At 42.0% G+C, this 25,991-nt stretch overlaps 2 protein-coding genes and 5 non-coding genes across 10 annotated transcripts; 5 read left to right on the top strand and 2 right to left on the bottom strand.

The window, feature by feature from the left end:
* The first annotated feature begins 850 nt into the window (after nucleotides 1-850).
* Nucleotides 851-7,814, top strand: snx15 (sorting nexin 15). Of its 2 annotated transcripts, none has more exons than XM_071477756.1 (7): nucleotides 851-1,074; nucleotides 1,724-1,880; nucleotides 2,333-2,448; nucleotides 2,594-2,909; nucleotides 2,988-3,161; nucleotides 4,300-4,497; nucleotides 7,155-7,814. In XM_071477756.1, exons 1-7 carry the CDS (start codon nucleotides 976-978, stop codon nucleotides 7,292-7,294), a joined length of 1,200 nt encoding a protein of 399 aa, XP_071333857.1. In that variant the 5' UTR covers nucleotides 851-975; the 3' UTR covers nucleotides 7,295-7,814. The 2 variants fall into 2 exon arrangements, with proteins under 2 accessions (XP_071333857.1, XP_071333858.1); XM_071477757.1 differs by having other exon boundaries at nucleotides 2,594-2,870.
* On the top strand, nucleotides 4,019-4,100 carry trnal-aag (transfer RNA leucine (anticodon AAG)). The gene has a single exon. It is a non-coding gene; the product is annotated as a tRNA-Leu (tRNA).
* Nucleotides 5,447-5,528, top strand: trnal-aag (transfer RNA leucine (anticodon AAG)). Its single transcript has one exon. It is a non-coding gene; the product is annotated as a tRNA-Leu (tRNA).
* Nucleotides 6,804-6,885, top strand: trnal-aag (transfer RNA leucine (anticodon AAG)). Its single transcript has one exon. It is a non-coding gene; the product is annotated as a tRNA-Leu (tRNA).
* A 4,725-nt stretch (nucleotides 7,815-12,539) lies between the features above and the next one.
* On the top strand, nucleotides 12,540-25,268 carry prox3 (prospero homeobox 3). 3 transcript variants are annotated; one of them, XM_071477758.1, is made up of 7 exons: nucleotides 12,540-12,774; nucleotides 13,430-14,149; nucleotides 17,553-19,426; nucleotides 19,539-19,652; nucleotides 20,548-20,660; nucleotides 21,281-21,386; nucleotides 23,242-25,268. In XM_071477758.1, coding segments are annotated over exons 2-7 (2,382 nt in total). In that variant the 5' UTR covers nucleotides 12,540-12,774; nucleotides 13,430-14,148; the 3' UTR covers nucleotides 23,416-25,268. The 3 variants fall into 3 exon arrangements, with proteins under 3 accessions (XP_071333859.1, XP_071333860.1, XP_071333861.1); XM_071477759.1 differs by having other exon boundaries at nucleotides 12,540-14,164; XM_071477760.1 differs by having other exon boundaries at nucleotides 12,541-14,149; nucleotides 19,545-19,652.
* On the bottom strand, nucleotides 21,849-21,922 carry trnai-aau (transfer RNA isoleucine (anticodon AAU)). The gene has a single exon. It is a non-coding gene; the product is annotated as a tRNA-Ile (tRNA).
* On the bottom strand, nucleotides 22,558-22,631 carry trnai-aau (transfer RNA isoleucine (anticodon AAU)). Its single transcript has one exon. It is a non-coding gene; the product is annotated as a tRNA-Ile (tRNA).
* Nucleotides 25,269-25,991: the final 723 nt, after the last annotated feature.

Consider the following 25,991-nt stretch of genomic DNA (forward strand, 5'->3'; position numbering starts at 1 on the left):
GATACCATGACACATGATGAGCATTCTTATCGAACACAGTGGTTTCTCAAGTAAATTCTGAATTTAATGGAGGGTTATATGTAATTTCTTGATACTAAATCAGTGGTAACCTCATATAATAAGGCATTTATAATAAGTTGGAATTGGTAATTGCAATTGCAATTGTAAAATATGTATAAAAAAACTATGAAATGTGTGTTATGATGAGACTTCAGATTGATATACATTTCAGTTTCAACTGTTTGCAAAGAGACTGTCCTAATTTTAACAGCATCTGAACTGCTAAAACACACCAACAGAACGACTGACCACATCCACTGAAGTTTCCATCACTGTGTCTGTGATTGATATTGCTGATTGCAATATAGAACACCAAAAAAAGTACAGATCTTATGTTATTTTGAAGATATCAGTGTTGATGATATATTCCAGTCAGGAAGAGAAAATAAATGGTAATGGGTTAAAGAATATGAGGGTGGGGTGTCAGGCTGTGGCGTTATGTGTGCAGCAGAATTAATTGTACTGTCAAATTAGATTTTACATTATCATCATTTCGTACATGTTAAATACAGCTAAAATTATTTAATTTGACATTCAATACTGAGCCTGAGTTTGCAAACTTTGCTGCGAAATTCAGATGTAATTTGATTTGATTAATAAGTAATAAAGTTAAAAAGTAATATTTTTAGACATTAACAACAACAACAGACAAAATATTGCACAAAAAAGGATTAAAAACAAAAGACATAAAAACATATTGCTGTTATTACAAGGAATAACAACAGGGAGACAAAGACTCCCACAAAAGTTGGAGGGAAACAACGAGACGCGTCTACCAGACGTAATCACGCATTCTCTGACGTCACCAACCAGGAAGTTGGACGGCAGAATCACAACAGAGCCGCTCCAGCTTTTGACAGCTCTGCTTTGTGCCGCTGAAACACGCTGATTATTTGTGTCGTTGAAACAACAGACATGTCGCGAAAAGCCAAAGAGGAATATTACCGGTTCTTTACCGTGACCGAGCCCCGCACTCACGAAAAGGGACACACGGAGTACAAAGTGACAGCGAGGGTTGGTTTACACTCTTTATCTCTCTTTGACTACAGCGTCAACCTCAGAAACCTGTTTTGTTATTGTACTGTTTTTTACTTATGGTTATCCTCCCTGTTTGTTAGTTCTCTTAAGTACACAATTTATTTCGTATGTTGTCGTCTCCTACACTCTTTGGTCACATACATCAGTCGAAACTAAGTTGCTTTGTGTTGTTATTCGTTTATAACACACTGAAGTCACATCCATACCTGTCATAAAGCCACAAAGGGCCAGCAGCGAGCACGGACCGGTGGATAAATACACAATGGGGCTTTTATTTGAGACAGTGGTGCACAGTGAGCGCTCAAGTGAAACACAGGGAACTTGTGATCCAGTTCCTGAGCTGCAGCTCCCCCATGACCACAGTGAAGTCCCGTGGTCTAGACAGGCATGCATATAAAATCAAACACGAGCATGTCTTTGCAAAGCATGTTCAAGCCTTCATCACTGTGCCTTATATCTATACACAGACATACTCAGGACAACTGAGCTAACCCATGACTTGAGCTGAAGGGCTTGTGCATTGAGGTGTAATTTCTTATTTCTCTGTCCTGTGTGTGAGACAAAAAGCTGGTCTGAAGCTTAATGTTAAACATGGGGTTACTGAGGTCATTTTCTTTGTTTGTAGTTTGTGTCCAAGCGTCATCCAGAGGATGTGAAGGAGGTGGTTGTGTGGAGGAGGTTCTCAGAGCTGAAGAAGCTCCACGGGGAGTTGGCCTACACACACAGGAACCTGTTCAGAAGACAGGAGGAGTTTCCGCCTTTTCCCCGTGCACAAGTGTTTGGTAAAATGATGCAAAGATTGTAATGAACTGTTGTTACATCCAAGTTTATACAGTGTCAGAGATGGTAGATCTTTCATACATTTATCCTCTGTCTTTCAGTCATTTCTGTTGAGGATATACTTTTTCTAGTTTGCCTTTTTTTCAGCATTTTGTAATGATTCTTGTGACATTTCCCCTCGGCTTCTGGCGTACATTTTCAGTGGTTACGGGTATACAACTGCAAAGGCAGCAACTCAGTTGAGTCATGCTAATGAACAGTCACTATGTCCAGTGAGTTTTTAAAGCAACAAATACAGTAGATGATTTGAACAAACACACCTAAAGGTCTCCTCAAACAACACACACTGTCAGCTTTACCAGTCTGGCTTCCATTCCTGCTGTTGCTTTCCTTTTTAGCACCATCATCTGAATTATCATTATATTGTTTATTATATGGTGCATTTCTGTCGTAGGGCGGTTTGATGAGGCTGTGATTGAGGAGAGGAGGAAAGCAGCAGAGGCCATGCTTTTGTTTTCAACCAGCATACCTGCACTCTACAACAGCCCACAGCTCAAGGACTTCTTCAGAGTAAGACGCACTCACACATACAGGAAGTGAAACTGAGAGATAGTCCCCATGAATAATGCTCGTCCAAAAGTTGTAATGTTGTTGGACTCTTTGCTTCCTCCTGCTTTTCACACATCTCTTTTCCTTTCTCTCTCCCCTCTCTCAGGGCGGCGAGGTCACAAGACCTCTAGATCCAACTCTGTCCTCAGCTGGGCCTCTGCCTCCCCCTCTCATCCCCCTCCCCAAACGGAGGGCCTCAGACTGTGAGCCTGCAGAGGAGGAGGAGGGGAAGGAGGCTCCCACCTTACCCCAGGACCTGGGCACCAACCTGGGCTTGGAAGTGGGAGAACCTGAGGTGGCAGCTGAGGCTTACAGCGAGATGGGAGGCTCTCCAAAGGAAGAAGAAAGAGAGGTGCTCAGTGATACAGAGCTGGATGACAGAGGTACACAGTGGAATAAAATACCCTCCAGAGTTAACCAAGGTCTGTACTTTACTTTTCTTTCCCTTTGTTTCGTTCTAATCCTTGTTTTTACCTTTTGCTCCATGTTTCCATCTCCAGTCCCGTCTCCTGACCCAGCCACAGCCAGAAACTACCAATCGCAAGAGTCCCAGGAAGAGTTTGATTCACTGTTTTACTCTGCCGCTGAAGAGCAGGTCCCGTCCCCAAAGGAAGAGGGTCCTCCTCCACTGTCTGATAATGACTTGGCTGTCTTTGACCCCTGCTATAAACAAGGTGAAAATAAATATGGATGAATACACATAAAACAATACATCTGCTTTCAATCCTCTCAAATCGCTCTCTGTCTCTCTGTTTAGTCTTCAGTACTTTTTTCTAAAAGTTATGTCTGGTGCAGAAAATGCTATTTTTACTATTATTATTTCACTTGTTGACTATTGTTTACAGACCTTCCCGCCAAAGTTCCCAGATGAGTCCACATTTGATATTCAAATGTCAGATTAATAATTTTGACATTTCCTGATTGGACTATAGCAAAAACATACTGTATAACCTGCTCCAAACTAATGTGCTTTCACAAATGCACTGCAACCCTGAACTTAGAGGGAAGCTGAATGTGAGGATGCAAATGTCCGAATCAGTCGAACTGGACATTAAACTGACTTTATCCTACCAGCTCCCTCGTACAAAGTCCATGTAATGTCCGACTGAGCCAATGTGTGAGTAGAGCTGGTCATTATCTGCAGAATTCACAGCAAGCCGGCAGAGATATTGATGACTTCTCTGTCCTGCCCCCTGCACCCAGGCGCCGCCCCTCACCTAAACCTCCTTCCACAGAGTAATCCCAGGAGGTTAGAAGGCGTCTCACACAGACACTCTCCTGTTGTGTGACAATGTCCGGAGAATCAGGTCCGGATGTTCATATGAGAAAATGACTCTAGAGCTTAATAATTGAGTCATGTGGTAAATAACACGCTTTTTAAAAAGTAAGAAAAAATTATTTGTTTTGTTTTTTTCTTCAACTTTTCAAACAAGAGAATCTCCTGCCTGGACCAAATGAAATATCAAAAAGCCGTTTTATACACATTAAAAGTCCCAAACGGATATCTGATAGAGACATGTGGGTTTTATGTGGTAGCATGGCCGAGCGGTCTAAGGCGCTGGATTAAGGCTCCAGTCTCTTCGGGGGCGTGGGTTCGAATCCCACTGCTGCCAGGAAGTTCTTCCACTTTGCTAGGCTTCCTCTCAAATTGTATAATATGATAATAAAGCATGTCTTGTTTCACCTCAGGTGTTTCTCAAGTTCTCTGTGCAATTGAGGTTTAACTTCAATGAAGGAGTGAAGTGTTTATGAAAGAACGGAAGAAACATGATACATAACAATATATTAATAAATCTGTCTTTTCTATTTCAGATAGATCCAGTTCCTCCTGTGACCACTCAGAGTTGTTCTCACTGCCACCAACCAGTCTAGAAGGAGGGGACGTGGGTTATCTGAACCAGGCGGCCACAGAGCTAACAGCTGCCATGGAGAGGGAGAAGGACGGAGAATTTAGTTCTGCCATTCGTCGATACAGGACGGCGGTGGATATATTGATCACTGGAGTACAGGGTGAGAAACGTGGGTTGGTGGAAAAGGGGGAAGAAAGAAGGAGAGGAGGGACGTGGTGAAGTATTCAGGTCAGCAATAATACAGTAATGTGTGTTTCCAAAATACTGACCAAAGAAACACGTGCTCACAAAAAGGAAAAAGGTAAATTGAATGAACAATAAAAACTGTGCTGTTTTGCACACCGACAACATTTTGAAACAACACTGCAGCACTTTCTGTGTTGTCTCTTTTTACCTCATCATACACAGTCTCTCTTGTGAGCCCAGCACCAGTCCATTTAATATGGCATTTTACCTGAACGCACTCTGCCATGTCCATTTCTGCCTGAATTATGAGCCAGCTTTGTTGATCCAGTGACAGACCACATTTTGGTCTCGGTTCTTCAACTACAAAAACGGCACATTTTGTGACCATGTTCCCATAAAATACATCAGCACAAATTATATTGTGCATTTAAGTTGACAGCTGTAACACCTTATTTACCATATTTACCCTGTACAACATATTCTGATGTGCCGTGCTCACACTACCACGATGATGAATGCATTTTCCACAGCTGATGCACACAAACGAAGGCAAACGGACAGAGCACACCAAAGCAATTGTGGCATGTCAGTCTGTGACCTCATAGAAAAATCAACATTGCTGTTTTGTTCTGGTATTTACTGGCCCGCTTTAGCAAAGGTAAACTGCATGTAGCTCTGCAGTAAATCTGTTGTGTCACTAATGGATGAGTTATTAGGTCAGTCTGCTCTAATGTCTCGTTGTTTTCTGTGTGCGGACAGCGTGGCTCAGTGGTATAAGACGCTCGGTGAAGACTCCAGTCTCGTTCTTTAGATCTTTGTCTTCCTGAATGCTTCATCACTTCTGAGCTGAACAGCTGCCATGCAAAGGAAGTCGGGACAAGTATGAGACATGGAATTTTTGCAAGAGGTGTGGCTCAATATGAGGTAGCGTGGCCGAGCGGTCTAAGGCGCTGGATTAAGGCTCCAGTCTCTTCGGGGGCGTGGGTTCGAATCCCACCGCTGCCAAAGGATTTTCCTTCCTTGAAGATGTTTAAATAACACTTTCTCCAAAATCAAAGCTTCACTGTGTTGTGGGAAAACATTTCACCTATGAAATGGGAGGCTGCCTGTGACACAAGCTGCTGAAAGCAGAATGGAAAACGCATATGAAACTGACAATGAGACCTTTGATGCCCTTTATGTGTCACTTAAACAAATGTAAACACAACAGTACTGTATGTGCAGATATAGACATGTTTATGTTTAGGAAAGACAGAGCAGAGTTAAAGAGAAGTGCATTATCAGCTTAAGCCTGTGAATATTCTCATTTGTCCAGGTCATAGTATCTCAAAGGAGTTTTAAATCGAAAGCAACTGATGAAGCCTCTTGGATGAGAGGTGAAACGTCTTCCTAGACAAATAACCAAGTGCAGTTGCTTTCGATTTAAAACTCCTTTGAGACATTATCAGCTTACTTTTCCCTCTCCTTATACAGTATACTGAGTGGTTTAAGGTGCTGGGTTTAGGTTCCAGGCTCTACGGAGGCTGCTGCCAATGAGGTTTTCTCCCTGTGAAACCCAGAAAAGTGAGATAGAGTTGTCTGATTCTGATAAATAACACATCTCATCTTGTCATCCCTTTCATACATTTCTGGAAAGTCTGAAGTCTGAAAACTATTCTACAAATACAGGTTGTTTGTTTTATTCCAGATTGAACTCTTAGATTGCAGTTGAACAATCCAAACTATATCCCAGCACTAGATTCACAGTTTGTTTTAATAGTGAAAAACAATTTTACATTCATATAATAATACATTACATAAAAAGAGGAAGATAAAGTTGAGTTTTTCCATCTGAAAGTATAACTTTGATATGAAACTGAATGAATCATTCTCATGGAATAAGAGAAATAACTTTAGTACAATATTAGATGGGACAGTTTGAGATATGTTTGTCCCAGACACAGGACAAGCTGTTTATGTGCATATATCACTTTGTGAGAATAACTTGTATTTAAAATATCTGCATGAATAGCATAAAAAATGAGCTCCGCACCTGCTGGTATGATGTCTATAACGAAGTCAGTCATGCACAGATCTGAATTAACTTCACTGACAAACACAAGTATGTGATACACGTGTCACCTGTTAGTTTGTCACAGTCTAGCTAAGGTTCCTCTGCTCTTCCCCAGTGTCTGTTTTTCATGCATTTATTTTTACCTTGCTCAAATTTACTCTTGAAGGGGTCAAAGTTGACTTACCCTCCCCCGAGACTTGTCTGAGGGTGAAATAGTGACTCTCATGGGTAGCATGGCCGAGCGGTCTAAGGCGCTGGATTAAGGCTCCACTCTCTTCGGGGGCGTGGGTTCGAATCCCACTGCTGCCAGGAAGCTTTTAAGCTTCCCCTTACTTTCTGGACTGAAAGGTGTGCTGTTAGGTGTCAGGGCAATAATTTTATCAGTATGTTTACTACAACTTGATGGTAAATCACCTAATTCAACAATTGAAGTGATTAAACTGCTTTTTTCTTCTTTTCCTATCTTTGTCTCTGCTCTCTGGATATCCCCTTTACTTTACACTAATGCTGTTACTGGACAGTCATAATGAAAGTAATGATTTTTGTCCTCCTGTCTATGTGTCCCTCTGTCTGTCCAGGGGACCCAGATCCAGTCCGCAGGGAGTCTGTGATGAGACGAACCGCCCAGTATCTGAAACACACGGAGATGTTGGTCGACAGGCACTCCTCACCCACACACACTCACACATCTACAGACACACACTCACAGGACCCATAGATGCTCACAGATATTTGCATACACTGCTCCTGCAAATGAAGACAGATCAAAGATGAAGCTCAGGGTTGTGACATACATACACACACATACATGTCACACACACATATGCAGACACACTCACACACTCTCTTGATAAAGATACTCATGGACATACTTGTTTGGACCACGACATTCACAAATACCAGATCAATCAGTTACAGCGCACACACACCCACACACACATACACACATACATACAGACACACACTCCTGAGGTACACACTACATTTCAGACTGGTTCTTTAGCTGCCTTTGTTTAGTGAAAAATCTGTGATTTACAAAAGCTAAATACTGGAAACTGGAATTAACAGTAAACATACTGGATGAATGGATAAATAATCCTTCATCTCTCTTTTTCTCTTGTTTAATTCTTACCCTCCTTTTACAATGTTATCTTGTTGAATACAGTAATGTGGCTGTATATGACATAATTTGCATTTTGCACAAGAAATGTTTTGTTAATAAATATGATCTAATTTAAGTCAATAACACATCTGTTTTCTTTGTTAAAGAACAGTTGGTTTGCGGTAGCCAACAGTTCATGGTAAGACTGTTGCATGACATAATCAGATGGTCAAAATAGCTGTCAACACGCCAGGATATTTTAAGATCTAAGTCAGTCAGGAGTCAGCCCTCAGTCAGAATCACTCACCATCTACAAAGCACATAATTAGTTTTGATGTTAAATTATAATATTGTGCTGCTTAAGCCAGACTTGCAAGTACATTTCTGTTTACAAGGGACAGGAAACTATCAATCTGAGGTGTGAAAACAACTGATTTTAAAATATTCAAAATACAGATTCATTTTTTTGTATTGCAGTCAGTAGTATTTTCAATCATTTCAGAGAAATCTGTCCACCACGCTGTGTTACTGTAGTACCCAATGGCTGCTTATCCAGTAGTTCGAGGGTTTTGCAGATTTGCATGTTTGCAGTAGTAAGGCAGTACCTCTGAGAGGTGCTGTTGGCTATTAGATCATGATGATTACACCTCCTCTGGTGCAGAAACTCCTAATCCTCTGTTTGAACACCTACAAAACCCACAAAAGCTCCTAAGTTTTTCTCAGCTGAGCAATTTTGACTACAAAGCAACAGTTCAGCTCAGTAATTACTAAAATAAGCTGTTGAACCGTTGAGGAAACTAGAGCTTGCACTGTGGATGAACTCTTCTGTCTTTACCTACAGTGATCAAATGAAACAGCGTCTCAAACCGGGCCGCACAGCCGTGACAAGAGAGGAAGATGCACACCAGTAAGCCAGTGAACAAATGTTTTATTTAAAAAGGAGAGAGAAAAGAGAACTTAAACAGTGGCATGTGTAATCTGTAAGTTCAGCAGTGACAGCGGGTGCATGAGTGAGGAACCGTATGAGTGCAGTGTTGTATGGTGCAGCAACAGAAACAACAGCACCATGTGTACAAAATAATCTCCTCCAGTGCTGCTGAATGACCAGTTCGAATAATAGTAATAGACTAATAACACATCTGATATATTTGCTAATAAATAAAATGAATAGGAGTATATGTGCTAATAAACACATATCTCACCTTATTAACTAAACACCTACAGAGAGAGAAGAGAATTGTTTCTTCTGCAGGAGCTTCAATGTGCCAGTTTTGGATAACCTCATTTTTAAGGTTGAAGTTTTGGTATTTTCGATGACACAAAAAAGGAGAAGGTTTGGGGGAATGGGATGCAAAAGAGGGGGAAAAGAGGAAAGAGATCAGCGCCATACAGCCGAATCCCTTCTCTGGAGAGGAGAGAGAGATGGAGGCAGGACTGGAAGGACAAACAGATGGAGAGGCGACAAAAAAGGGAGGCCGGCGAGAGGAAAAGGCTACCCTTTCTCTCACCAGATGAGAACAAGAGGGGTTGCGGGGAACGAGAGATAACGGAGAGGATGGAGGAGAGGAAAAAAGGAGGGATGTGATTAGAGGATAAGCAGAGATCATCCCTCCATTGTTAAAGGGATGGAAAATACTGACCCTCCCTCTTCCTCTATTTTCATCCCCTCGTACCTCTTTTTTTTTTTACATGCTTTGTTTTGAGCATTGTGGGGAGCTTGAAGAGGATGGAGGGATGACAGGGAAAGCGAGAGATAACATTGCTCCATCCTGTTATATATCCCTCTTTTCCTCTCATCTCTCCACCGCTCTACCTCTCTATCCATCTCTCTTTCTAGTGCTGCACCTGTGAAATGCAGAGGATGTGAGATAGAGAAGAAGATGGAGAGACAAAGAGATGAAGGGAGGGAGCGAGAGAGGGATGAAACCGGGGGGGGGGGGTAGAGCCTCACAACATTAGCATGCTGAGAGTGTCAGCACTCTCCTCTTTTTCTCTCCCTCCATCCCCATCCCTCTTTCCATCCCTCCCTCTGTCTCTTTCTCCTCACTGGTCACTGCAATTATACCATCAAAACACTCCAGCCTGAGAGCATAATAGCTTCCCCCTGTGTGTGTGTGTGTGTGTGTGTGTATGAGAGAGAAAATGTGTGTGTTTGTGCATGTGTGTGTTATCATGAGAGATCAAAAGAGAGAGATGTGTGTGTATATTTGTGCATAATTTAGTGCTATACATGGTGCATTACGTGTGCATATATGACATGAAGGGCAGCTGTTGGTGTGAGCGAGGATGCCAAAGCTGGATTCACCGTGTGTGTGGGTGCACATGAGAGTGTGTGTGTGTGTGTGTGTGTGTGTAAGTGTAAGTATCTTTCGAGTCCTACCAGCTAGAAAAACTGCTTCTCCAACCTCTGACCAAACACACTCTTAAACACATGCTAAGAGACCCACTTTACATGTGTGTGTGTGTGTGTGTGTTTGTGTGTGTGTGTGTGTGTGTGTGCGTAGTGAGTTTCTATTTACACTCACATACACTGACACACACTAATGGATGCACACAGGCATACAGTCATGGCTTTGAGACACAAACCGTTATGACCTACATGCCCAGTGGGTCATCATTAAGCCAAATAGCACACTCTGACACCTTTGGCTGTCCACACACACACACACACACACACACACACACACTCTCTCTCACACTGTTTTTGTTTTTGTTCATTCAACTTCCTTTATCTCTCTCCCCTTCCGCCCTATGTCTCTTTCTCTTTTCCTCTCATTCTCTAACACACACACACACACACACACACACAATCCCCCCTCTATGAGCTTGTTATCCCTCTCTGTCCGTTTGTTTCTCTCTGTCACCTTGCCCTCAGCTATTTGAGTATACTTCTGTCGCTCTCTCGCGCTCCCATCTCTCTCTCGCGCACACAAACACACTCGTTCTCTTTCTATCTGCCTCACTCTGGTGCTCTGGTCCTGCTTCTCTCTCTGTCTGTTTCTGCCTGCCTTGACATGTGTCATCTGCCTCTCAGTGTCTGTTTCTCTTCAGCTCAGGGCCTGATTGTTAGGTGAGAAGTATTGTCAACGGCATTTTCAATGCAACTGAACACAAATAATGAAAGGAACACTCAGTATAGTGTACATAACCTGTGAAAACGGTTGTATAGTTTTCTTTTATGGCTCTGGAGAGAGCTTTTCAAAGTATAGAAAAATAACCCTGATGATGTCAGAGTGACATCATCAGGGTTATTTTAGCTTGCATTTAAGACTTTTAAAAAAAAAATATAGCCTGTACTGCAACCTGGGGGGTTTGAAAGAAGTAAGCATTCAGGCAGGTAGGCCAGTGTATTTGCAGCTTAATGGAATTTAGGTAAAGATATGTTGGACGCTGCAGCTTCAGTTCCCAAGTGTATAAAGGTGCAGAACTGAACCATTTATTTATTTTTGCAAGAGGAAGACAGAACAATGGATTTTATGTTTTTTTCATTAGGCGTCTCTGTCAGCTCTAACAAATCAGAACAGTTGTGATATAGGGAAGTTGATCATAAGCTCCACAGATAAAATCACATTGTACGCAGGCTCTTTAAAATTATACCTAATCTAGGAACTTAATAATGTAATTCAGGTTGAATCTAAATGAAGAGAAAATCAAGACAATGAGCTGAAAGAGGATAAAATGCTCTGTAGAGCTGAGGGGAGCCTACTTCTCTGTGGGTTCATCACAATGTGACCCCTGTCACATCATGTATAGTCATCTGAACCGTTGTTAATATGAAAATATTGATTAATGCGGCTTTAACTAGGCCTCACATACTCCCTCTACTTCATAGCGTTGTGTTGTCTGTGGATGCATCAGGGTTGTCTTCACTCAGCTCTTCCTGTCTGCATTGCCCTTACTTTCTCTGCTCCTTTGTATATTCCCTGTGTTTTCTGTCCTCTCTTTCCCCCTCCCACTCTGTCTCTCTGTCTCCCCCATCCCTCTCTCCATGTAAGTAAATCAATGAACATACACTTTATGCCATTTATTGATCCTTTCATATCTATCTGTCCTCACCCCCTCCTGTTCTTGCCCTCTCCATTTCTCTCAGTTTTTCACTCTCCTCTTCCCCCCTCATCCTTTTTTCTCACCCCTTTCTGTCTCCCCTTTGAATTTATCATCTCTTTTCCCTCTTTCTCTCTCTCCGTCACTCCCTTTCTCTTTCTGTCTCTCGCTCTGGGATGTCCTATTTATATGGCTGGCACCTTCATGCTTCTACTGAAGTGTGCCTATGTGTGTGTGTATGAGTAAGTGAGAGAGAGAGAGAGAGAGAGTGTTTGATGTTGGTCTAAGTGGTTAACATAATATGAGCCCTTAGAGAGATGACATTCCCGCACTCGCACACACAGACACACACACTCACACACAATTTTAGGCTTTTTGGTCGGCTTTTCTGTGAACAATTTGTGCTTTTTAGTATTCTCCAGCTTGTGCAGCCGATCCATGTATTATCTATCAATTGCATTCTCCCACTCTGCCACTCTGTCCAAACACACACACACACACACACACCTTTGTGGCTCGACTGTCTTCCTAGAATGATAAAACCTGGTATTATCTTTTGTTATTTATTATTGCAGATGGAGCCATCATTTCATGACCTTGCTGTCTCTTGCCCTCCTCCCGCTGCATGTTTTTATTTATTCAGACCTCTCTCACTTTCTCTTTCCTGCCCTCTCCTCCTCTCTGTATGTTTATGTTTATTCAGACACATCTCCCTCTTTTTCTCTCCCCCCTTCCCCTCCCTCTGCACCCATGTGTCCAGCTTTTGTTACCAGCCTCGTTTCCATAACAACTGCGACCTTTCAGTCAGTGCCTAACCATTTTTAATCAGAAACAGAGAAAGACAGAGATGTGATGAGGCAGAAAGAGAGTGGAGTGAAATTGGAGGTTACTCCACTGATGCATCGGATGGGTGAAAAAAACAAATGATCCTCAAAAAGAGAGAAGAGAGAGCAACAGAACAAAGTGAGGAATGGAAACTGGTCCTGGTCTCATCCTGAGACCTTATTAACAGTTTGAAAGCGGGTTCACGTGGGCAACACTCCCAGCAACAGGTAACAAAGCACTGCTCAAGGTCAAGCATCTTCTCATTGTTTTCCTGGAAACAGGATGTTTCTGTGTAATCATAGGTGCAGTTTTCACGAGACTTCACTAAAAACATTATGGTGCATCTGGGAGGTCGCGGCAAACAGGGCATTTTTCCTGCGTTTATTCAAAATACGGTCCATTTACTCTCAAACTGTTGTTGTTTACCTGCAATCATCAGGAGGGTTTCTCCACCACTCTGGTTATATTTCAATATTATAAAGTCCTTAAATACCCCTAAATACTAGACTGTATTTTCAGGAGTGTGTTGAAGTCATCAAAAGCTGTAATTAAATTTGATGGCTCATCATTCAAACATCTTTGCTCTCATAATTTCACTAAATGACTGATTTACGTCACAGGTTTTAGATTTATGAAATTTAACATAATATTATTTTTGTCAACATATGTGCTTGCTGTTTTGGAATCAGATTAGATCTACTGTATGTGACTTGTTATCCACATTTTTTCGTTAAAAAAAAAAAAAAAAAGAAGTTTTTATAGAAAATGTTTAACAAATTGTACTAAACCGTAACTGTGTTTATTTCTGTGCCCAGTTTCTGTGTAGTAAGAAAATTCCTGTGGTGAGATAAAACTGTTAATGAATGACCACCTGACTTTCAGCGGTTAATACAGGCCTCACAGGAGGTGAGGATGCCGTGGTTTCAGCTGCTCAGAGCTCGGCCTTGAGAAATGCCCCTATAAGTCCTGGTCAAGGTGCCATCTCCACCCATCATGTCTGTCTGCATACCTGTGGGTGTGTCTGCGCGGAACACGGAGCCCGAGCATCTGTGACACACTGTTGCCATCATCACTCATCAAAGGAGCTCACCGCTCTAATTTACAATCAGTTAACATGACTTCACTCTATTTCAACCAGCATCTCTCTCTCTCTCTCTCTCTCTCTCTGTGTGTGTGTGTGTACTGGGGGTCATGCCAACGTGGGAGGGACCGGACCGTGAAGTGGACAGCCCACCGTGCGCCTCTCCACACCGGGAGCAGCGCGTCAGGATGAAGGCAGGAGCTGCACAGTGACAGCAGAGAGAGGAAGAGGAGGAGGAGGAGAGAGAGGGAGAGAGAGAGAGAGAGAGAGAGAGAGAGAGGGGAACCGAGAGAGTTACGGAACAAAGAGCAAATAAAGAGGACAGGGGAGAACGGGAAATAGCCGCTGGCTGGTTCCTCTCTGATGTCCGAGGCCCGACCGGGGCCAGCTGCAGACAGTCGACCGAGGCGGAGCGCACAGGAGCGGCCACAGGAGCGGAGGGCTGCGGGGAGCGGAGCCGCTGGAGCCGCTGGAGCCGCTGGAGCCGCTGGAGCCGCTGGAGCCGCTGCCTGTGCCTGAGAGTGAGTTCTCTTATTGTGACAAACTTCCAGCTCACCGTAATGTTTGCTGTTGTCTCCGTGTAACGAGCCGACAGGGTCAGCGTCCGCCCCCCCCCCCCCCCCCCCTCTCTCCGTGTGTTTATTCGCTCTTTCATACTGCGACATTAGTCCACGCTGCCAATTAGTCACAGGACGACCCACGGGCGCGCGCTCACACACACACTGACAGCTCGTGCGCGAGAATGGCCGAAGCGCGTTCCTCTCGCGTGGCCGAACCGGCAGATGCTTCAAACCTGAAATAAATGAGTCAAAGTAGCACTGTCTATATATATATATCTATATATATCTATATATCTATATATCTATATATTTGTATATGTAGATATATATAAAGTAGCACTGTCTCTATATATATATCTATATATATTTATATATCTATATATTTATATATATAGATATATATAAAGTAGTACTGTTTATATACATTTATATATATATATATATATATATATATATATATATATATATATATAAATGTATATATATAGATATAAAGTAGCACTGTTTATATCTATATCTATATATATAGATATAGATATATATATATATAGTAGCAATGTTTACTCCATCTTAGACATCTGTCTGTCTATTTATCTATCTATCTATATAGATATATATCTATATATATATATATATATATATAGACAGATATATATATATATAGGTAGATAGGTAGATAGATAGACAGACAGGTAGGTAGGTAGGTAGGTAGGTAGATAGATAGATAGATAGATAGATAGATAGATAGATAGATAGATAGATAGATGAACAATATAATCAAAATCATGAAAACAAAGTTATAGATAGATTGCCTGTAGCTAGTATTACACGCCCCAAAAAAAAAAAAATGTAAAGGACCAAACTGTTGCCTCGAAATGAAATTAATGCAAAATACTGTGTATTTTAGAATGACAGACACACACACACAGCCTACTTCCATTACTGACAGGTTGATTTTTGTCTGTCTTTATGTGCTACAGTTTTGCCACAAAAATATAATTTTTAATAAATTTATGCAAATAAACCCACAAGCCAAACATTTGAGATTAGAGGAGTAACCTGTTGGCCTATGTGATTTTTCCCCCCTGTTGGCCTTTAGCATGTGCTATCAACACATAAACCCAGATTAGAATTTACAAATATAATTTACAGACATAAATTATTTAATACTAGTAGACTGTGCGTGTTTAATTCTGTGTGCACTCCCTCTCCTGTCAGTCTTCCCAGTGACAGCCTCATCAGCCCAAGAGCACATTCTTAAGTCTAATCTAGTGGTTAATAGCTTTCATTTTCATTGCTCAGTGTTTGTATTTTGTGCAGCTTTCCACTGGCTTTGAAAAGCTAATCTGTCCCTGATATAAGCGCATTGGCTGGCTTGCCATCTGGGCTGTATTATAGTAGAGAGGAGAGGGCATTTGAATAATTGATATTTAGCTATTTATAGGAGGATTATTCTCTTCATGTTGCACCAGGGGACCTATGCGCTGGTCTATCTATCTATCTATCTATCTATCTATCTATCTATCTATCTATCTATCTTATAAATTTTAATGGCCACCAGTGGTAATCAAGTACCTCAATTGGCCTGAAATTGCAAATAGTCTTTGTGTGTGTTCACATTCTCTGTATTTTTGTCCACGTACTGTTCCTCTCTCAGTCTGTCCTTACATCTGTCCATTTATCGTCCGTCCATCTTTCTGTCGGGTGAGTGGTAGTGTATCCATCTGAAGTGGATTAGGGGTGTTATCAAAGCTAAGTAGGACTACTGTTAACACACACACACACACACAAACACACACTCGTATATGCACAAACACACAGACAGATACATACATGCTGCTCTCACTCCATTTCCCTCCCCAAGGACCATTGACCATTGTCAGCCCTCTCTCAAGCCTCTTTTGCTTTTGTGTGAATGTGTATGTGTGGTGTGCGAGAGTGTGTGTTTGATGGTAAACACTCTGATCAAACAGTGCTTAACAAGCTGCCTGAGCTGATAACAGAGAGAGGAGAGGAAGAGAGGATGAGAGAGGGATAGAGAGGAAGGAAAACGGGGGAAAGGGGCGTCCAGAGGGAAGGGAGGTTACGTACTGAAAAAAAGGGAATGAGGATGGACGTCTGTTTTTGATCTTGATTAAATAGTGAGATGGCCTGTTATTCGTAAGCCTAGTGTTCGCCGTTCTCTGTTTTACAAGCTTTTCCAGGTATTGTGGGGAAGCCATGCAGAATTACACTCTGTCAGTGTTTTAAGTGATAATATTCCAGTAACACCTAAAGAAAACAATGTTCTAGCGAAAATGTTCTGCAATTTTTACCTCTCTTTTCTGCTCAGTGCCAAGATCCACATGCAAACACAGTCACCTCCCTCCATTTTGTTACATTTTTCATGACGATGGTGCTTTCTTAGACGGCACGCCGTTGAGAGAAACAGGAAAGGTAAAGTAAAAGAGGAGGGTGATATGTGACAAAGATCATGAGCCAGATGTTAACCTGCTGCGCCACCAGCACATAGCCTGGTCCCCAGTCTGATGACCTGGATTGACACCCTCTTTGTCCCTCCTCCATCGGGCTTTGGTCAGAGCTGTTTCTTCCTATGACACGTTTGAAGGCCATGGAGGAGAATATCAATCCTCTGAACAACTTTCTTGGCTGAACTTACTCTCTACTCTTCTACACCCTCACAATATATGCTCATATTTTCTTTAGCTCTGTGCAAGGACGTCGCAGCTCATTCTTATTACTATTAAAGTGAAAGTGGCTGCGACCTTTGACAGAACGGTTTTGTCAACACGGTTTTGTCACAAATTCAATACAGAATTATTATATGGCATCATTTATATTTCACAGCACCAGAAATGACATTGAAAGAATTCAAAAGCAGCATCTCTCAAATTCCTGTTTTGCTGGATAATCAGAGCACATCAGTAGTTTTAATAAGGACAATTTTTTTTTTTTTTTGTATGGAGTAATTTAGTTGAAAACTGTTCACAGCAAGGTTTCTGGATTATCCAGAGTAACAAAACAGGGGCAACGTTTTTGGAAAGACACATTGCCATTACTTTTCTTTTTTTATTATAATGGGCTCTGGGTCTAACAAATGAAATTCCATTCACCTCGTAGACATGTGTGTCTAAATAAAAAACACCAAAAACTAGACAGACCTGGACATATAAATGAAAAAATGTACCTATTATTTTTGTTTTGGGTGAACTTAGCCTTGAAGTGTCCTTGAACAGAGTTCTACCAGTGAAAATGTATTGTCACATGCAGGCTACACTGGTTGCAAAACACATAAAGCTTATGCAGATCAACACAAATTTCAGCAACAAATGTCACTACTTCCTCTCTTTGTCTCTCTCCCCAGTGATGGATTCACCCACAGATCTTTTCAGTGACTCTGCTCCCCAGATACATACGTTTGCACCCACTCTCAGCTCCACAGATCTCCCTGGAGTTCATCCCCAGCCCAGTGCAGGTCGCCCTCCTCCTGCCTTTAGACCCCCCGGCTTTCCCCTCATTCATCACCTCCTCCAGCCAGGTGGGGCATCCAGGAGGATCGGAGGGCAACTCAATTCAAACCTCAGCTCACACAGGCACCTGGAAGACAGAAGCCTGGAGGAAGATGGAGGAGAAAGGGATGGACAGGTGGAGCAAGGTATGGAGGGAGGAGAGGAGGGAGTCCTGGAGGGAGAGGAGAGCTTGTTGGAGGTTAAGAAGAGGCACAGCGACGCTGCCCTCGCAGCAGAGTGGAGTCAGGACGTCTTTAAAGTGAAGAGGATGAAGCTGGAGAGCCGACAGAAGGATGCAGAGGCCGATGGAGAGGCTGATGCGGGAGGTAGGAGGCGCGAGGGAGGGAGGGAGGGGAAGAGACGAGAGAGGGAAGAGCTGAAAGAGCAGCTGGAGGAGGCAAGAGAGAGACTGCAGGCCCTGCAGGAGAAAGTGTGGAGGGCTTTTGGGGAAAAGCACATGGCAGAGGAGGAGAAGAAAAGGAGGCGCAGAAATGGAAACAGAGGAGCAACAGATGGGGGAGATGGAGACGTAGGGATGATGGAAGAGGAGGACATTACAGAGGGGATGTATGATGAAGAGGACATTGATGGTGGAGAGATGGAAAAGGAGTCTTTTTCCCTTCTTTCTTCTTCCCCTTTTGATAACTTCCACACCCACAAGCAGAGAGAAGAGAAGCAAAAAGAGAGAGAAGGGAGGGTGGAGAGAGGACGAGGAGGAGGACTGCACTTAGAGGGCATAATGGAGGGAGCGGGGTTGTGGTTGGACTGTGGAGGACTGGTAAGAGGAGACTGGGATGGGGGGATAGAAGACGAGGGCGAAGAGGGGGGGCAGAAGTTTGCTCAGGCACTGAAGCTGGAGCTGGGCAGCGCCGTGGCTCGAGTCATCGACCGAGTTCTCCGCCTTTACACCGAAACGACAGATTTCACTCCTTCCTCTCCTCCTGCCGCCATCTCCTTTCTCCCATCTGATGTAGGAAATGATGAAGGGAGGGAGAGGGGAGTGTGGATGGGACTATTAACAAGAGGAAGAGGGGAGGAAAAGACGAGAGGTAAGGAGGAAAAGATGGGGGGGCAGGAGGGGGAAAGAGAGAAGCAGCTCCAGAAGGTGAGCAATGGGAGCATCGGGCCTCCAGGACAGTCACACCGCAGCGACCCATCAGATCTGACGATGCCATTGGCTGTTCAAAGGTCACCTGACATACGAAAGGCCCACCCGCTCCTCGGCCCACCTCTCTCGACCCACCTAAACCCCTCTCACCCAAACCTCTCCCTGCATCACCCTTCTCTACCTCGCCCTCCTCCTCTTTCTCACCCTCCCCTCTTACCTCCAGCTTCACAACCCAAGGACCCCTCCTCCTCCTTCCATCCATCTTCATCCTCCTCTTCTTCCTCCTCCTCTTCCTTCCCTGCACCTCCCCCTCCTCCCCCCCCCCCTCTCCCACTCCCACTGCTGCACTACTCCATGCAGCAGCTCTTCTCTCGTTCTCTTCACCACCCCCAGCTCCCCCACCTGGCCCCGTCCCGCAAGGACTATTTGAACTCCGACCCTTTCCTGGAGTTCCCGTCTCACCCCTCCTTCCCCCCTCTCCCTTTGCTCGGGCACCTGGACCCCTCCCTTGCTCGTCACGCTCACGGAGGCAGAGAGAGGGAGAGAGGGATGAGAGGAGATGGGGGGATGAGAGGAGGAGGAGGCATGGATGGAGGAGAGCTCTACCTGACAGCTGGAGGAATATCCTTTTGTCCTAAAGCTGAAGGAATGAGGGAGGTGTGTGTGTGTGTGTGTGTGTGTGTGTGTTTATGTGTGTGTTAAAAAGGACGTGTATCTCCTTGACTGGCCTCATGTGTACACCCAGGAGGGCTTGTCTCCCTGTCATCTGAAGAAAGCCAAGCTCATGTTCTTCTACACACGCTATCCCAGCTCCAACACACTCAAGACGTACTTCCCTGATGTCAAGGTGTGTGTACCCTGTCGCCATCATGGATCAAGATTTGATCTGCTGTCGAACATTTAATTTAAAAAAACACGTTTTACCTTTTACTATAACAAAAGACTAGTCAGGCACATCTAGTGAAGAGGGGTTCTACGGCTCGACTCTATAATATAATACAATAATAATATGATGTTTGTTATATCAACCAGTATACTGTACATGCTTTCACATAAATGACATCATCACTGAAATTTAATTATTTTATGAAATATTATATATTTAATATACAGTGGGGATCAAAAGTCTGAGACCACAGGTCACAATAACTGTAAATCTGTAAATTTTGCAAATAAACTGAAAAAACTTACTGGTTTAAAAAGTGAAGTTAAATGGCCTTGTTAACCAGTGCAAAGCCATAAAGGGAGAAAACAATAAAACATTTTTACAATATGTATTTATGTCCATAGCCAAAGCATTAAAGTACATTTTGCTAATATTACATCACATTCACATGGTGGAGGATATTTTTTTCCAACTTTACTATCTGTAAACATGATAATTCAGTAAATGTTACTGGTAATAAAATTATTATAAAAAATGGTAATTGGTGAAATGCAACAAAATACTCGAAGATTTAATCAGAGAAAAATGACAGTCAGATATACAGAAAATCTAATTGTGAAGCATAAATAATGTGGTGTAATGGTGGGAATAGAGATAGAGATGTTTCTTTACCAATCACCATCAACAGTAAACGACTGCTGCTATATTTTTATCAAAGTTTTTTTGAAAAAACAAAGCTTTCCAGTCATGAAAAGTTTTTCTCACTCTTAAATTAGTATGTTATTGTAAATGCTAAATGAACTCATCTAATCCTTATCTGCTCACTTCTCCTGCTGTTTTCCTATTCACTGTCTAGTTCAACCGCTGTGTGACCTCCCAGATGATTAAATGGTTCAGTAACTTCAGAGAGTTCTTCTACATCCAGATGGAGCGCTTTGCACGACAGGCTGTCCGCGAGACTCTCACCCGGTTGGTTTGCCTTGGCGCTGGTTCATGTTAAACTCATTTGCTGCAAAATTTCCATTGTTTGACTGGGTTCTGTAACAGCTAGCATGTTGATACTGAATTTTTACATTGACAACCATTCAGTCTAATTTATGCTATCCAGATGCTGTGCATACGTTGCACTGCATGTTTGGTAAATAGTAGGAAGAAAAATTGCAGAATCATTACAAATTTTGAGGTTCCATGCTCCACGCTCTCTTGTATTATGCAGCAGTGTGAAGCATCATTGTGGTATACTCCCTGACAGTTGTGACAAACTGACTGAAGATCATTTCTGGTCTAAGTTTAATGTGGATGGATATTTAGGTATTTACGTATATTATATATTTCTTCATAATTATTTGACCTATTTAATACTTGCACTACTGCTTCTTCTGCTATTAAAGACTTGGCAGGTACTGGATTTAATTTAAAACATACATGTCTATGTAAGGGCCATTTTTATTTCAATCCAAAAGGTCAAACATTGTCACAGAGAATGGATTATGCATTAGCATTAATTATAAATAATATATATAAATGCTGTTACCAGTATGCATTTTGTAACATCTACACATCTAACATTGTCTGGCTTTGTGTCCCAGGGATGGTGCACCTCGTCTGGCCAGAGAGAGTCAGCTGCGAGTGGGCCGCGATACGGAACTGTATCGCATACTTAACATGCACTACAATAAAAGTAACGTCTACCAGGTAAGGAGTGTGTGTCAGTATGCAACATGTGTATTTTCCACAGCAGCCATAGCTTTCAGCTTGCTATTTGAATAACTGTAGATAGTCCTTGGATGGGTGCTGCAGTACCTAAGACCACTGTCCGTGCAGTGAAAGCTTCTTTTCATTTTATTTTTATGGATTGAGGACCTTGAGTCTGATTAGATCAGAGTTTTTTTTTTAAGGATACAATGCCTGAGCAGTTTTTGTGTACACAGGAACACCCCAAGGTTATGTCAACAATATTGTATAATGTATATAATAATGTGCAAATAGGCTGTATATATAGTTTGTTCACATATATTTTCAAGGGTATTGTTTCACACAGCCAGTGCAGCAACAGTGGATGTTTCCCTGCGACTGGACTGTAGGCTACTTGTGTATGATTCGAGTGACAAGTGAGAGACATCAAGTCTTTATAATCTTTTACCTTCAAAATCACTGTGGCCCGTACGGGGATCGAACCCGCGACCTTGGCGTTATTAGCACCACGCTCTAACCAACTGAGCTAACCGGCCATGTTTTCTACTATAAATAGATCATTAGCGGTCGACACAACGGGTCTGATATTGTTTTGTGTGTGTGTGTGTGTGTGTGTGTGTGTGTGTGTGTGTGTGTGTGTGTGTGTGTGTGTGTGTGTGTGTGTGTGTGTGTGTGTGTGTGTGTGTGTGTGTGTGTGTGTGTGTGTGTGTGTGTGTGTGTGTGTGTGTGTGTGTGTGTGTGTGTGGCTTAAGCCATCCCAAGATGGTCTCTAGTTTGAGAGATAGTGCGATTATAGATAATTTGGCTTAGATGCTCCTACTAAGCCATAAACTGGAGGTGGGAGAAATAGAAAATTAAAACTGGAGTAACTGTTCCATTAATCACTATTTCCCAAAAGGTTAAAAATGTTAATTCTGTTGCGGTTTTCTCTAAGTTTATTTATGACAATAATTAAGAGATTTGATGACAGATGAGTTTACCATAGACAGACTTATTCATTTCAGAAATCCTGTCAGAAAGTTTAAGATAAAGAGAAAAAAAAATCAGAGTGTAAATAACATTATGAAACACGGCCCTGAAAACACCTCATATTTCCAGTATTATGTTGGTATATTTCCTTTAGTCTGATAAATATGTCCGAAGTTTATTGAGCTGTGAGGTTAAAACACTGTGGCCCGTACGGGGATCGAACCCGCGACCTTGGCGTTATTAGCACCACGCTCTAACCAACTGAGCTAACCGGCCATGTTAAGGTGTGTCACATGGGTCAGTGTCGTCACAGTAAATGATGTATAATTATTATATGTCATTTGTTGTTATTAACTCTACTAATACTAGTACTGCTACTACTAATGTTAATAAAAACAGTAATAATGTATTTATTCCTTTATATTAGCAAGATGGTGTTAGCAGTAGTAGTATGTAGTATGCATACATGGATGTTTAATGTGTGAGGATGTATCGAATAAAGAAATCTTAAGTAGTGATATATCTCATTGAACAGCCAGGGTGTGTATTTTGTTGTAGTGGTATTTGCTACCTAATCTTACACACACATTTTTTTTATAATAGATGACAGTGTTTCCTTTAGGCTTTTCTCACTCTAGCAGCAAACTGTACGAGTCTTTCTCGTTATAATAACAAAGGCTTCTTCTGATAACAACGTAATTGTAGTATTACAAGTAATGATCACATTTCTGATTACAGCTGTAGTTTTAATTGGTGGTTGGACATATGACGCTGAAAATATAACGCTTGAATTTATGCTTTTCCACAGTGAACTTGTGAAGCCCATGTCAGACTTAATTGAATGCAGACTGACAAGTACTCTATCCTTTCATCTTTCTATCTGCAGGTCCCAGAGAGGTTTATTGAAGTGTCAGAAGTGGCTCTGAGGGAGTTTTATTCAGCCATTTGGACCGGGAGAGACAGCGACCCCTGCTGGAAGAAAGGGATTTATAAAATCATCTGTAAGCTTGATAGTCCTGTCCCAGATGCCTTCAGACTGCCCGGTTGTCCTGTCGGCTGATGAGTGAACTGCTTTGATCTGGTATACAAATGCACAAATGCATGCACAAACACAAGCTGACTGAAAAAGGGAATAACATAGATGCGTCTTCGAACTGTACCATTTCAGACTGTGACAGCCTGCATGAGGAAATCCATTTGGTTCTGCAGTTTATTCATAATTCATCCATTTTGAAAAAAAAAAAAAGGTCTTGTTTTTGCTGGACATAGTGTACATACATGCACAAATGTACCGACACGACTCAAAGGGTCAATAGTCAGGGCTATGATAAGAGTCTTGTGACTGCACTTATCAAAGAACGTGACCATACCATAGAATTAAAACAGGCAGAACAGGAATTCCCTTTGTCAGTTGAATTGTGAAACCACAGTGCTGCTACACAGGTTTGATAAAAGTGTCGTGAAAATGAGACTCACTGCAGCCACAGAGCTGGAATGGACAGACAGGTTTTCATAATCATGTCATGGAAATATGCATGGTCACTGGTGTGCGGTGTGTCACCATGACATGGTCCCTGTTTTTAGAAGTGTTGTCCAAATTTGTGAGCTGTCCACTGTTCACATCACTGATTCACCTGAAAACACAATATGCATTCCCTGACAATCTCTTGTAAATGACTATAATTTGTGAAAAATACAATTTTATGCATCCACTGAGTAATGAAACAGGCTGCTGACAACTGTTTACCAAACAGGGCTGCTACACAGAAACATGCTTCAAATACCCGAGTATATAGCAAGCTTCTCAGACTGGGCCCATTTCCCATAGAGCACAGTGCAGTGTTCATACATAATTTCTAGTAATGTTTGGTGTATAATTATTAACAATCTTCACCTAACATTTCAGCGCTCTCATTTCCTGCAGGATTGTTCCTATTTTTACATTACAGACCGGTCACAGCATCAAATATAATTGCTCTTTGCTTGAAATGAACTCCTGTTGTTGCCTTGAGTCTGGGCTTCTCTGGAGTGTCTGAACTACCATTTTCATTCAGTGAGCTCCACAGCTTTTACATTTTAGATACACTTGTTCTTCTCCAACAACATGGGGCTGTTAAGTTTGCATTCACCTGAAGTTCCCTTTTGTATCCATTTGGTTTGAAAATCTCTAAAGAAAACACGAGGACTTATCAGAATTAATGTTACTTAATGTTATTTGGTTAATTGTAAGATTATAAAAAATTAAGTTACCTTTGTTCCATTGGACTATCAGGTCAGTGGTTTCAGTCAGTGGATTTATTTTGCTCGTGGATCCATTTCTCTGTTTAATATTATATTATTATAAAGCTTTTGTACATGATGGCACAATGTAATGAAATTGTAATTAAAATTCCGCCAAAGGGGACAATATATTGAATTTCAAATGGTTAAATTAATGTTTTATCGTTGTACTCTTATTGTTGGAATAATTACTTATGTTTTTGTATTCCTTTAATGTGATGCTTAAAGTAAATAGGCCAGTTGCATAATTAGTATGTATCGACATTTGTTTCCAAAAAGGTATTGAGGAGACTTTCACTCTATCTACTGTATATCACGACTCTTTTATCTAGAAGACACACGAGTTTCTGTTCATGAAAATGTTGGTCGACTGCCCCAGATAAAGGCCTCCTCTGGCTTAATCACACAGTGAGAACAAGCCCATATGTAAACTATCTGTGACGTGTTTAAAGTGCATGTTTCCTCTATTTCAATTTTTGTATTGTAACCTTGTATGTTTTCTCTCATTGCTTTTATCGCTCTCTCTTTTATATTGTACATACTCTTTAATTCTTTAATGTGTTTCTGTGCCTCATTCAAACTTTGGTGAATTTTGACGTTTAAACTTATCAGTGAATTAAAGTGATGCCGGGCTCGTGTTGTGATGTCTGGATTCACACCACACACACACACACACACACACACACATAAAACACCCAACATCTCTGGCGTTCAGCTCCTGGTAGCTAGCACTAATACCATCATATGTTAAGCCTTTAATCTAACAACACTACCGCAGTAGCACACACACACATTCTCACTGATGCTAATACTTGGATGATGGCTTCGTAAGAGGCTCAGCCCGGGACAAAGTCTAACCACCTGAGACAGTTTCGCTGGTATGTTAGCAATGTATCCAAACCACAGGAGTCTTGCAGAAAAACCTCCTGTTTGTTTTTGACTAACAAGGTAGACAATGACTCCTGTCACACTGGACCTAGATGTTGGCTCCACATCGTAGTCATAGCTCGATATTTTGGTATGGACCAGCTTCTTTTTGGGCCGTCTTTGTCCACTTTTGAGAATTATCCACGTCAGATTTCAGCCATTCATTATCAATGAGATGTTCTTGCACCCTCCCAGTGGGGTTGGTATTTCTGCAACAGCAGTGAATTTAGCAGACCTGAGAACTGTGTGGGGGAAATTCATCTTTCAGTGTGTTTATTAAAACCTTTGCAAAGGGGTCAATGATTCGCCAAGTGTCTGAGCCAGAAAGACAAGAGGAAAAGGAATCGCCCAGGTTTTATGGATAACAGGCCACTTCCCAAGTGATTCAAAGACTACGCACGTCTGCACCCCAGAGGTGGAGGAGGTGGC

The sequence above is a fragment of the Trachinotus anak genome, unplaced genomic scaffold, assembly GCF_046630095.1.
Source record: "Trachinotus anak isolate AG129_WGS33_773 ecotype Australia unplaced genomic scaffold, CSIRO_AGI_Tana_v1 ptg000005l, whole genome shotgun sequence".
Classification (NCBI taxonomy): Eukaryota; Metazoa; Chordata; class Actinopteri; order Carangiformes; family Carangidae; genus Trachinotus; species Trachinotus anak.